Source organism: Echinococcus granulosus (assembly GCF_000524195.1).
Source record: "Echinococcus granulosus chromosome Unknown EG_S00007, whole genome shotgun sequence".
Lineage (NCBI taxonomy): Eukaryota > Metazoa > Platyhelminthes > Cestoda > Cyclophyllidea > Taeniidae > Echinococcus > Echinococcus granulosus.
The window spans coordinates 1744658-1758978 of NW_020170387.1; the positions used below are offsets into that span (position 1 = coordinate 1744658).

General features: G+C 42.4%; 2 protein-coding genes across 2 annotated transcripts; both read right to left on the reverse strand. All coding sequences in view use genetic code 11, as the record gives it.

Moving 5' to 3' along the window:
• Positions 1 to 1514: 1514 nt before the first annotated feature.
• EGR_01887 (hypothetical protein) lies at positions 1515 to 2069 on the reverse strand (the record flags this gene model as incomplete). Its single annotated transcript, XM_024491136.1, has 1 exon — positions 1515 to 2069. The coding sequence occupies one exon, from the start codon at positions 2067 to 2069 to the stop codon at positions 1515 to 1517; it is 555 nt and encodes a 184-aa protein (XP_024354592.1).
• Positions 2070 to 10692: 8623 nt separating this feature from the next.
• EGR_01888 (hypothetical protein) lies at positions 10693 to 13191 on the reverse strand (the record flags this gene model as incomplete). Its single annotated transcript, XM_024491137.1, has 2 exons — positions 10693 to 11547; positions 11908 to 13191. 2 exons carry the CDS (start codon positions 13189 to 13191, stop codon positions 10693 to 10695), a joined length of 2139 nt encoding a protein of 712 aa, XP_024354593.1.
• Positions 13192 to 14321: the final 1130 nt, after the last annotated feature.

Sequence of the window (14321 nt, forward strand, 5' to 3'; positions counted from 1 at the left end):
ATTCTCCGTGATCCCCCTATATTCCTCCGAACGATGACCATCACCTTTTTTCCGGCATTACACTTTCCTTCGAAATAAACGGCCAAGAAACGAACCTCACATGCCTACAGTTTTCTAGAGCTAGTGTTTTTACTTATGCCTTATTAGGAAAGGATTTTGGGTTGCGGTGGCGATTATCCTACGGATAAAGGGTTTCAATTAGCTTTCTGTATGACTTTTTGGTGACCCTATACAAAAGCAGTACTTCAAAATCGGATTTTGAAGAAACAGAGACGTTGGTCTAAGCTGAAAGGTCTTGATAGCAGTACTAGGAAGTAAACGAATGAAAAACGAAACCGCCGACATCTTGGATGGCATGTGAGCAGCTTTGTGTTGTGCTTGGGTTGACATTGATATGTAACCAATCATGTTATTTCATACCCTTATATCAGGAAAGACCGCAAAACATCCAGATTGGTAATACAACCTGTCATCAATGCGAGGTACAGATTCCCAACCGCAGTATCAGCGACATGTCTCAAGTGTTTAACTTCATTTCGACACTTAAATTAGCCGTGAAAGTGAGTCGTTTGCCTGACGATAAAAATTATGCTTAAACTATAATCCGGTCGGTACTTAAAAGTGTTAGAACTATGTTAACACTTACAAAAGAAAAAAGTTCAAAACGCCTCCTGGTAGTAAGCCAACATCTCCTATTCCTATTGATCCTTACAGGTAGAGTGATGAAGTATCAGTGTTGGCGCACATTCTCCTGTGACATCATTACTAAGTGGCAAACAGCCATGCTTGCCGAAGCGAAGATACGGGCAACGAGCGAGGATCGGTGAATTGTACAGAACCCACTGCAACTAACAATACATTGTACTTTAAACTAATCAGTAAAAAGTCTAAAATTTCAACTCCAGGTGAGAAGCCGCCCGATGGCATTATGACAGGACAACGGCCTCGAAACCGGCGCGTCCATTACAGTAAGCGGGAAAAAAAAACATATTCTGAACTTACAATACAAAAAATGTGATACCAGACGAAAAGAACATTAAGTAGTGCGTGATCTGAGTGAATTCAGGAGAAAAGTCTGCACAGTGCTACAGCAGCAGTAAATCTAACACCGGTTACACACAAAATGTAACGAGTAATGAGAGTTCCGCATCGGGTCTTGTGAAAAAAAAAAAACTACTTCCAAAAACCACCACCGTATCAGCTAAAACAAACCAAATATTATTTTACAACTATTAAAATGAAAACCACACCCATCTGTTATGATCCGACAACAACCCCATTCGTTTCATCCGTCGGCCTGTGTAGGTTTTGGTGAAAAAGGGGAAAACACATTTGCAAGGGCGGAACTCGGGTAGCTGTTACACACCTAATTCATACCCAAAGCGAAGGACCGTAGTACTCATCCTTGAGTTAAATTTTAAGTCGCCGGTAGTGTAATTTGAATGCCTACTACGGAATCTCAATGGTACCAGCAAAAAACATGGTAAAACCTACAGGAACAGGAATGTGGAGACTCAAAAGCGTTCGAAAAGTAATGTCTGCAGCATTAAAATCAACAGTACCTTTATGAAATCAAAGCAGACTGTGACGCTCTCGTTTTCAATTCGAACATTAGGCTGTGGGTGAGCTAGGGAACAGGTCTCCGCGGTGAAGGGACACTTCTCGGTGTCGGGAAGGTTCCCACCGGCCACCATCTCTTTGAAGAAGGCCGGGCAGACACGCATCTTGAGCCAAGTGGAGTCCCTCACCGGAACGTTGGCCGCGGCCACAGCGGAGGCCAGGCTTGCCAGACGAACTGCAGTGGGATTCGGAGGGAGAGCTGGGACAACTGCCGGAGATGAGGGAGAGACAAGGGAGGACCCCATGGGGTTATAGACCGTGTTGTTTGGAGGTAATTGGGCGGGCTTGAGGGACACCTGAAGAGTCGAAAAAGGTGGTTGGACTTTTGGCGGTGGCCGAATACCCAGAGGTATCACGGGGGGTTGGGAATTGACGGAGGGAGGGGGGGGTGGTGGCTGCAACGAGGTATATAGAGATGGCAGCTGCGCATTCGGCGGATTCATGGCCATGTTGGATCCGTGTCCAGCTTGAAACCTGGATTGAATGATGAAAGAAATAACTCAATAAACTGAAACATTAAAGAGTGGGAAATGAATGTGACTTGTAAGCACTTGAAATGTCGACAAGGACGCAGTCTCGAGCTGCTCAAGAAAACATGTGGGTACGCTACCAGCTTCATCAGTAGTGGAGAGCGTTAACACAAAATAAGAGTTGTAGCCTTCGCGTTTAGAATGCTACATTTATGGTATACAAACAGGACGACGTGTTTCCAATTCCAGTCAACTAACTTTAGGCACGACTGACCGATCATCTTCGAGAAGCACTAGAAACCAAACGCAAATCGCAACTGACGAAACCATTTCAAAATAGCTTAAAACTGTTGCGATATTTCCTAGGGGTCGTACGGCTGCTAAAAACAGTTAAGGGAGGACGCAAATCCAGAAGAATACCACAGGGCGACGAAGACTTTCCAGAGGTTAATCACCCCAACTGCTGAGCTACCCTGTGATTAACAAGCTAAAATCAACCATCTCCCAACTAGCCTAGGATGTCAGATTACATGAGTCTAAGGTATGGTAACGATGACTAAGGCTTGAGTCAGACAAAGGAATGAGACAATGCTTTCTGGTCTCCCCTCAATCGAGGAGAGAGGCCAGATCAATTGAGTGCAAAGTCTATTTATTAAAAAGTAGGATTTAGTCCAAACGGAAAGCTATCAGCCTCTGCGGATATTTGTTAGGGTTTCTATGCCGGATGGCCATAGTTGAGTAAACCATGTGTTCCCAGCATTCAAGTTCTACTGTACAAACGTAGCGAGGCCGCATAGAGGCCTGAGAGCAACCCAAAAAGTGAAAACTGGACAACCGAGATTTACAAATACTGCTGAGTGCACAAATTGCCGTCTTGCCAACGCCGCAACCCCGGTACTAATTTTCCGGTGCGCATGAGCACCACCAGGGGTAATTCAGATGGCTACCAGAATGCGGTCGTGAAATGTCCTGATTTTACCCATCAGCGAAGCCGCGGAAGCCAACAGCATGGAACCAAGATTAGAAACAAAGCATTTACGTTAGTCGGTAATTGGGGTACTTAACGAATTGTACAATGGATAGACGGCTGCATTTCTTGACTGACCTGTAGTTATCAGGAGCCAAAACCCAGAAAAAATCGAAGTCGTAAAATGTCACTACCAGAGATCAGAGGTCAGAACTCACGCCTCCGACTGCGCTATTTAATTTAAACTATCTACTCAGTTAATCTGAACTAGGAATATATTGGTGGTTGGGTATAGCCACTTCAAAGGTGACAACAACGATAGATAATTGTAGAACAGTGCTGATATTAGTGGAAACTCAAGACGCAAACAGCAGACTAAACCCAAAAGAGTAAATGCTCCAATTCGATTAATTCAGTAGAAATAACGACTTTTCAAGAGCATGTGACCTGGGAAGTCAGTTAGCATGACAGCTCTAAATTTTTAACAATGCACAGAAAAATAACAAAGTAGAACATTACATCAGCCAGAAGATGGAGAAACGACAGGTCCGAAGGGCAAGGCACGAAATGTCTGATTAATCGTGTGACGCTAGCGCCGCTCAAGGTCACCGTGAGACAGCGTGCACACGAACAAATGGAGACCCGGGTGCACACACGCACGCACCCATGTATGCACATACGCACGCAAACTAAAGGGACCCTTTTTCGGTCTGTCTAGCCTATCACGCTTTTAACATCCAAGCGCGCATGCAAACCAGCTCTGGCCGTCAGCTGATTGGCTGCTCACATGTCACACACCCCTTCGTGCACGCTCAACGCTAACGCCTGTTCAGATAATGGCGATGATGATGATGACGATGTTGATATGACCTCACCCATACGTGCACATCACGCACGCTGGCTGCACGCGTTGGTCTGTTTAGCTTTGAGTCCATACTGTCTGCGCCGATGTGACCGGCTGAACTGCTCTCTGCCCTCCACGTCTGGTTTATGTGCTTTACTAAATGCTCCTTCTTGCTCGTAAACATATGCCAGTAAGAATATCAGGCTGCTACTTTTTTTCACAGCACACCTACCGGATTTTGTCGTTGATAATTTTGCCCTTTATAGGAGTGTGATAAACGTGCCTTTTTTAGAACCTTGAAGGAAATAAGATGAATATTTAGCTGCCCTCCTTTGATTTGTTTCACGCGTGCGATTAAGGCTGCCTCAAAAGAGCTCCACAATTGAATAGACATGCCTTAACTTCGCTTTGATAATTCGACAGTAGGTTTGGTGGTGCTCGTAGTTATTGTTCATTCGTTTAGATTGTCCTTCATGTGAGTAAGCGTTAGACTTCTGATTTTTTTGAACCCTCCTGGAAAAGGCTCTGCTTCTGACACGGACTTACAACCTGGAAACTGAATGACACACCGCAGCTAGTGTCGATGCTGCAAACTAGTATCACCCTAGGTAGTCCATATAAAACTTCCTTATTAACACTAGTACCATTACCTTTAGAGCCTACCATTAATCATTTACGAATCGAGAGCGCAATCATCAAACTGACTGAGCCACAAAATTTAGGGCATATTCTGGTCGGAAAGCGCTAATCAGTTCCTGCAAACCTTCATAAAAATATTTACGGCATTGTTTATTTGCCCTTTTTTAAGCCCCATCTGGCTATCGATCAACCAATCCGAAAGCCATAAAGTATTACTTTATATGTATGAGCGGATAAATGATATTTTTACTGACCAATTAACACAGAGCAAAGTGAAACACCCTACGGTATTTAATTCTGTACAACCTAATGCGCACACAACTGTCGGTTGGGGTCTACATTGTTTTGTCCTGATTGCGATTTTGTTTTGTGACTTTGATCATAGCCTCCTAAACTTTTGACACTGGACCGTGTGAAACAAGGTTTTTCAGCTCTTTGGAAAAGAGGACAATAAATAAGCAGGTACACAGTCTAAATGTACCTCCGTTAACTTATTTCGTTACCCCTGTAGAAGTTTCAGATATAAAGACCGACTCTACGACAAGTACGCTGAAAACCGATTGGTCTTGACCTTTCCACCTCATTTGGGTGACGGCACAATCGGAATGCCCACCATTTTCATAATAAAATCTACCACTTTCAATAAACAAAGGTATCGATTTAACATGGAAGAATTATTCCTTACAAAAAAGCCATTTCAATAAATAATGTAGCTTACAGCAACTTATTCCCATGTCACTTTTTCCCCCTAATGCTTTTATTCATAAAACGGAAATTCAGCACTGGAGATCCAACGCTTAGATCCAGCTTATCGGGAGGGGGGCGGGCGTTGGGTGATGCAAAACCCAGTAAAGTAAGAATAAAGCCGATTTCACAGTTTTATTCTATGCATAAAATTCCATGACCGAACGATTACTAATGTCCTGATTCGTTTGCACTTTCGGGTAGTGTGATGTGCCACAAGTCCAACTAATTGATAAAAAAACTGAAAGTTCACCAAAACATTTATTATGGATGAATTTTAAAATCTCGCATGCACCTTGTCATTTGTTATCTTGAAATGCAGTGCAATTACCTAGATCTAGACTAATTTTTTTATTTTATACTAAATGAGAAGCAACGGTATTTTAAAGGAATGCGCTTTCCGCAACCCTTGAAGTTGCCGATGCTCTGGATTGCGTTTTTAGTCTATCAAGCGTAACCGCTGATGGGGTTTGCGGTCGCTTTTACCCATCGTGTCACCTCTAGGCGCCACAAAGTGAGGACCAGGCTTTGGTTTGATGTGACTAATTCCAACGAAATGACCACGGAAATATCACCAAATGCACAGAACCTCTCATGCAAACCTTTGTAGCTTCACTAATCCATCCATCTACCAAACATTGACTTACTAAATCGTTTGCCTTTAACTGGAGCTTAAACTCCGGCATCACTAAGCCAAATAGTTTACAGGATGGATGGAATTCCGCTGCGAGTGGAATTTGGGCCGATCCTTACTGAATCCTTTAAAGTTGCAATCCAGGGAGTAAAATAGGAAGCATCATACATTGGTAAGGGTCGTTGCATCTTTCAAATTCATAATTAGCCAAAGGCAAAACTAGCACTTGGATTAGGACTTGAAGAATGCAAGAATGCAAAGTCATTAGAGCTTCGATTTTCAAGTAAATTATCCAAATGCGCATTTTAATTCACGGTGTAAACTGATTCCACTTAATTGACCTTTTACAAAACTAGGTCACTATTCGCCAACCTGCTTTACAGGCAGAGCTTTCGAAAAAAATCCAATTGAGGATACTATGGCAGAATATGGAATGAATAGACAAGCTTCATAGGCGTCTCTAATCTACTGCGTTTGATTTTTCATGATATTTAAGCGAATTGAAATAGCGTAAGTTAATTTGCAATGTCGTAACCCAAAAATGAAATGGCTAAGTGGTATAGCTAATGATGTAAATAGGCGTTTGATTAAGTGTAATAGGATGCCTTATGAACCAAAACATTAGCAAATTTACCACTTCGACAAACCCACCTAACGTATGTGGTTAATGGCCAAGAGTGTGCAAGTTAATAAGCGCATAAGGCAATCCCCATCGGTCTGGCATCTTTGACAACCATGACTTTGTAACTCACTTCTCTGTGGGGTAAACAAACCTCCCGCCTCTCACCTTTGAGAATATTATCTGCCCTCGTGAAGAGAGCTGTCTTGTGTGCTGGTTCCTGCGCCTATTGTGTAATACAGATGCCGCCCCCATTCCAATCAGCAGCCGCAGCAATATTCATGGCCTCTTCTCATTCTCGAACATTGACACAGCCTTTAAAATAAAGTAGCGCCTTATTCATTCCCGACATGTGTTTCTATTTAGCTAGACACGGTTATTTTCACTCTTGCTTCTGATTGTTTACCTAAGTGGGCTCTCCAGTCTCCCCACGACGTACTTCCATTTAACCGTGCAGTCCTCAGGCCATGTCCATAGCCCCCCACCCTCTCTGTGCGTTAATAATGTCTTCCTCCATACTGGGACGCTATACTATTACGCCAACTTTAACTTTATTTTCAAGATATCTAAATTACCATTACCTCAGTAGCTTTTGTTTTCCACGATTGGTGTAGATTCTCTATTTCCTGATTTAAAACTGGTCATCGAAAAGTTCAGGATAAATCTGTGGTACTCTTTAATATTTATGTTTTCCACGAAGATTTATTGGACTGCTAACTGCGTTACCTATCTATCAAATAGATATTATTTACAGAATTCATTAAGTCAACAGAGCCTCTACAGTTTGCTGTGTTGAACACATATGTACATGAATTACTAGAAATTGAAGATATTTCAAAATGCAGCTTGACATTTTACAGAAGGCAAAGGACTTATGTATGTTCCAGCCACTAAGTGCTCGTAAACGGGATGAGGATTACTCCCATTCTGAAGCACATTGTTCTGCAAAATTATAAGTGCACCAATTGACCAAAATCTCCGCTGTGGCAAAATTCTGATTGGCAAATATGTACCCAAAATAGAAACGCACCTTTCTGGCAGTCTGTGAAAAGGAACGTGGAGTTTTGTGATCCGTGAAGGTGGGTATTCTTACCCGAATTGTTATTAATTTAGAGCGATAGCACTTACATACCCTGCGTCTACCGAGTTAAAGCCTCACTAAAGACAAAGTGGAGGAGGACCTCGTACCGTCCACAAAGACCTTGCAATCGGTTTGCCATACGATAAAAGTGTTGATTGTCTCCTCCGTCTGACTTTGGAAGGCTAGCCCAAGAACACCAGGCCTCCCCCCCCCCCCCTGACTTTTATACAGGTCCGTGGAATGGTAGAGAACCTTCTTTCCTGGCCGGCAATCAATTTTAGAAAAAATAATCCCGGTAAAAGAAAGATAAAGCAACAAGTTTATTGACCTACATAAAGTGCATATTTAATTATGGGGAAATGAGATGGCGCCTGTTTTCCAAATTAAGGTGATATGTTTTTTTGGAAAATGTTAAGAACGGCTTTTTCGCTTCATTTAATGCCGGCGGGAAAGGTTAACTTCCAATACATTGGTTTCAATGAGTACATAATTTATTTGTTTCCTAATGAGATTACTTTATCCTGGAGAAGACCTATTATTGTTTTAAATCAAATACCTTTGTAAGACATTTATATGTTTTCGTTGTTTTTGAAACTTTGTATTTCGTACTCTAAGACTCATTTACTATGCAGCTACGGTCATCTATTACCCAACACTGGATTTGTGAGATCTGTAAGAAATCGTGAAAAAGAGCATTTAGTTTAACCAATCAACGATTTTGCGTACATATGCGCTTTTCTCAAGTTAGTCTGGCTTTTAAGAGCTCCATACAACACACTTTTTCTCCACAATAATTGCTAAACTGCCGTATCAGCTAATCCCACATTACTAATATACCTGTTTCATTGTTAAAATTGTGACTCATGTACAATTCGTGTTAAAGAAACCTTTTATCAATTGTAATTTCCATCTTCCAGTAACGTAGATAATAAAAAAATGCATGAGCGTAGAAGGGGTATAAGGGCAGTAATACTGATAAATATAGACTTTCCATAATGAGATAATAATGTATCCAAATTACAGCTTATCATCACCATTATCAGTGGAAGCTAAAACGTTGCTGAAAAATATTTCCCTCCATCTTAAAGCGTGTCAGTGTATTCTATTGATTCAAAATGTAGATGTCCGAGAGAAGTAACATGTGTTCACACAAGGCCGCTCTGAGTCATCGCGTCGTTACGATAGTGGCAAAACCAAGTTGGTGAGTCAGGTGGAAAGATCTAGTATGCAGGCCAGATGATGGGAGCGAAGTCAACCCGAATAGAATTGAAATTTGGAGATGGCAGGCGTGAGATTACGTTGATCAAAGACCAGTGGGGGTAATGTGTATCGTATAAGTGGACCATTCCGGTGTTAGAGTCAGGCGATTTGCTTAGGATCCCTCAGAGGGAAAGAACCTGATAGCCAGCCTTGGTGCAAAGCACGAGAACAATTAGCGAAGGCTGTGCAATTACATGTGCAAAAGCACGCCGCTGTAAAATATGCAGCTATGTAAATCAGCCCCGCACAAGAATACGCATATTTTGTGACCTATAGGACTGTGGAATTATTGAATGGACGCAAGTCAGGGTTGAACTGTGCATGAAAAATAAGCGCAACGTCTGGTCTCCAATACTCTTTTGGATCTGTGTGCCCGTCGAAATGTCACATGTAGGAGGTGATTCTGGGCTTGCTGCCCGTCCCAATACCACTGTCATTGGTGCATAATTCAGATGAATTAGACAATTTCATTTTATACTCAGAAATTTGCCATTCTTATTTCCGATAAATTAAAGGCAGGCTTCGCATTGAGTAAACTGGGATGCAGTAACTGCTATTTATATTAACTGATTAGGATGATGTGATATATCCAGTATTTCAGCTGGTTAAGGAAATATGAGAAAAACAATAAGGATTGAGAAAAAGAAGCACTATGATTACTGGTATTGATTTCTTAACTTTACCCCAAATCCCATTCAATGCTGCATCGCTTCAATGAAATGGTGAAAGGCATCTACATGGTGATGGCAAGCTCGGTAGTGTGTATTTCAGCCAAATGACATACTGGGAGCACTGAAATCACGCATCTAGCGGCTTGATGAGCCCAGCTGTGGCCTGCGTCAATGGTTTATCGATCACCGGGTAACGGGCCTACCACCGACAATGCTAATCAAATAAATCGATATGAGGAGCCACCACAGCCTAGCCAGGGGGCTAGAGCTGTGGCCTTGTAAACAAAGCTACGCCGAGCAGTAGATGAGCGATGGGCGACAAACTCGCCACGAGAGCAACTTCAGGTAGTCTTTTTTTGTGTGCCCTTAAGATAAAATGCAGCCATTTAAAATCGCAATATCTGCGCTGCTAAAGTAGATAAATGGATAGGTGTCCGAGTATTCGACAAGGATTTTTTGACACCATCGGAATCAGCTACTTTTCACCACAGTCCTCCACAGATACGTTCATCAACTTGTACGAAAATATGATTTTCTAGGTAAGGTCAGTGGAATATCACTAAAATTTGAAGATGAAAATGATGGACAAACTCAAGCTCTGTTTAATTTTGACGGCTTGAGTGTCTAATCCTGGTAGACGAATTTTAACGGACTTTAAATTACCATAAACTGCCTTGGGTATCATAAGATTCAATCTACCGTTTTTATTTGAAACATAATCGAAGGAATGAATTTAGGTGACGTCTATCTACCATGAGGCCACTGTCACATAATGACATCAAGTGAAACGACCTCTACGGAGATTTACCAGTCCTGAGGATTTTAGCCTCGCAGCTTATGCTATTGAAATCTGTTAGGTTTATCTATATTGATAAATTCTGGACGGATGACTACAGCTGGGAATCCACAAGTATCTGGGATGTGGGTTGACTTAATTAAAGCATTCAGTTACTTGATTGCATTTTCACAGGCCTAGCTGTGACATAGTTATTTTAAGTCAACATTAAGATGTCTTGGCGAATTGAACCCGTTTTTGCTCTCATAATTACGAGCTTTTGCCTTCTAATGTATTCATTTGCAATTTATTAGAAATACGGTGAAGGCACACGTTCAAAGGTTCACAAAAAGAACATTAACATTAGCCTAAACTTTCTCTGTAAATTCCTTTTCCTGATGTACAGCCACATTGTGCTCGCCAATGCGGGTGAAGAGTTTGATCAGCTTGCGAGGCAGACCGCTCTTTTGCGCAGTGGCTACCACCTCCGTGGAAGTGCTGCCTTTAGTTAGGCTGTGGAGAGAAGTATCGTTGGTGCTCTGTGTCACCTCAGAGACGCTTCGCTCTCTCCCCATCTTGAGGACCTCCTCTTCAACATCTGAGTTGCTGCTCTGAACCAGCTCCACAATCCTGGACACCAGGACTTCTAGCATTCGCTGACCCATTTCTACTCCCTCCTGAGAGAGCGGATCTTCCCCGGGGTTCAGCCGAAATGTAATCTTACCTTTACCCCCCTTTTTCGAGTTTGGGTCATCGAAAACGAAGGGTTTCATGTCCATCATCGGCGACTGATCAGAAATATTTGAAAGCCAGTCAAAGATTTGTTTGCCCTGATGACCTCGGCTCTCAAGGAGCTGATTTATCAGTTTAACAGGGAGGAAAGGACACTTTGAAGTGGATTGGAGAGTGGTGTAGTGCTTCACTTCATGGCAGTCGAGGATGCGGCAGAGTGTGACAGTGGGTAGTTTTGCCTCATAGGTCGAGTAAAGGGCGTCAAGGTCCTCCTCAAAGGAAGGAAATCTCTCAACCGAAGGGGGTTCTGTGAAGGCGCTGGCTACCTCCTCGGGAAGTTCCCACTTACTCTGGTTCTCATCCTCGGTGGCAATCAGAGCGGGTCCGACCGTCAAGAAGGCGGGAAGACATTGATTCGGTTCACAAAATTGCTGATCACAGAGACCACAGTTACACCATGACTTCCCTCCGTGCGATACTATTATATGAACCTGTAGCAATGTAACAAGCTGTTGGACAACTACCAATCAGATGGTTTAAGTTGATGCATTCATCAAAGAAGCAAGCTTTAAAGTGGTTGAATTTTCAGGTTGTAAAATTATTATGTTAACTTTTGAACTGTGATAGTATATTCTTTAGGTGTCTAGTTGTAGTACCAATGTCAATGCTGGACAATTAAATTCAAACATATTCAATGCGAAAAAACTTGTGCATAAGGCCCTTGTCTTTTGAATTTGGGGTTTAGCATTCTGCTTGATATAAATGTAAGGTGAACCTACTTGTAGTTTATAGACTGAGTTAAACATAGTGAAGCACTCTGTGCAGAGTCTATCAATGTCCAATGCCCTAACCATTTCCCCCACATCTGCAAGATGTTGTACACGTTTTCGGGTTTCAGGAACATGGAACTCTTCTATGTGCTTTGTTAGGCCTTCTTCATTTTCATAGTCATGCAAACAGACGCGACAAGTGGATTTTGAGGGCTTATGCCTTTTGTTCCAACCACCACGAAGAACCAAACTCTTCCGTTCCACGTCTACCGATTTGTCAAGTTTCTCCGATGGGTTTGTTTGTGTAATCCTTGACTTTCCAAACGCACTCAAGACAGAGCCCACCATAAGCTCTCGTACACTGGGTCCAGGCAGTCCTCTCTTAATTGCATCCAGTTGTCTCAGCTCGCTGGAGTTGAGCTCTCTGCCCTTATCACGAGAGTGAGGCAGTACCGCGTGGTTACAATAGACGTGTGCTGTATACTCAGCGAGGTTTTTAAATTCCTTATAGCACATATGGTTTGCAGGAATCTTCGATACTTCCTCCTCGTTTTTGGACCTATCACTCAGGATCCAGGATTCTTTCGAGCGCACCGAAATTGCATCAATCCAACTTGAGATTTCTGTCTTACTGGGATCATAGAGACACAAAAATGGGGCTTTTGCGTCCACTGTCAATCCACTAGAAGTTTTAATTTCCTTAAAATATGCAAGCCTATTTAGAAATATCAGTTCGGGTACATGATATATGAAAACATGCATTTCTTGCATGAGAAGATTGTCGGATTTAAACTTAGCACAGCAAAATACACATTTCAGTGGATTTCGATGTGGAGAATGCGCAGATACCAAATGAGCAATTAAGTGAGCTCTAGAAGGTAGAATTCGACCCCTACAAAAGATGCAGACAAGAGGACTTCCCACGGCATTCATAAGCGTCTCCACCTCGGAGACCTGTGCAATGTGCTTCACAAAGCATCGATGGCGCAGAACTGTTGTGCAGTTAACTTCTGCAGCACACAGTTTGCATTCATACAGCGGCACCTTTTTGTACTTGTCCACCTTCCCCGTGAGGTGCTTGTGATGGGACAGATGGGTGTGTAGCCCGGAACGTGTTTTAAAATCGACTCCGCATATCACACAGACAGTGGGCTCTGTTTCCACCACACTGGGGCTGACAGCGGGCCAGGGCTTCTTTCCAATCAGCACCTCAGTGTCAGCATGAAGCGAGAGGACTGGGTCGGGTGAGAAGTCTGCCTTTGGATGCGAGTATGAACGCCTACAGTGGTGAATTGGTCGCGGTTCAACGGGTTTTACGGTTTCTACACTAAACCGGAGTGAAATATTCTGCGATTCTTTTGGCATCTTCTATTACCTGTGCTATAAGCAGGAAAAATGTCCACGAGGAAGCAAACGGAGGATGTTTATCGATTTTGGGGAACCACTTTTGGACACGTGTAGGTGGACGTGCCGCAATACACGTGGCAAGCTTAGGTCGCAACGATTCGATGGCAAAGACCTCCTTAATTAGGCAACTTTTATTTTTTTCCCCGAAACTTATAGATAAGCAGCGTTTCTGTATCTTTTTAGTCGCTTGATCAAAATCCAAAACGCCTGAGGTGCTGATTGGTTAGTTACTAATTATGCAATTTTCTAAACATATTTGTCAAAAAAAGGAAAGGGGCTGTAGATGTTCTGTTAGTCTTTTAGTTACTTGATCGAAAGAAAAATTATGTGGGTATGGTGAAAAAAATCACTTAGTAAACCATGTCAATGCACGAATATAGCAGTAGTTGCAAAGTTGAAGTCAAAAGCACAAACTTCAACCGCTAAAAAAATACTAATTTGACCGAATGTTTATGTTATGTGAAGCCCGACAACACCGCAAGGTATTTGACAGAGACGAGAAAACGGCCATCCAATCCACACACACGACACCAACTAAATTGGTAAGGAAAATCATTTAAAAGTGAGCATGAGGGTACAATCATGTTTTGACCAATTCTGACAATTTTTAGACTAGAAAATTTTAAAGTGTGCATGATTGCAGTACCAACTACTGTCTCGAAACCAACAAACAATTTGCGAAAGTGAATTTACTTTGGCAACAGTCGATTGGAAAATTCGCCGATGAGTGCTATCAATCTGTTCTATACATGCAATGCCTCTCTCCGTCAGATGCTTAAGAGGATATCTAACATAAATATGGTCAGGCCTAGGTTCCGGCTCTTGATTTACGAGACGAGCGCCAAAAACCAGTTTTGCTTACTGCCCACAAATGGGCTCTGAAAAGGAACCCACTTTCTGGAACTGTGGGTTATGCAATGCACCTTTGTTTACCTACACCCATCAGGTTACCTGCTAACTAACCTCGCGATTCCGCCAACGTTGTCGCCTTTCGGTGACAGGAAAACCACAATTCACTATGAATTTTGACTCCTATTCCGTACATTGTTAACATTTTGTAGACTATACCATCTTCCTAATCATAGCCC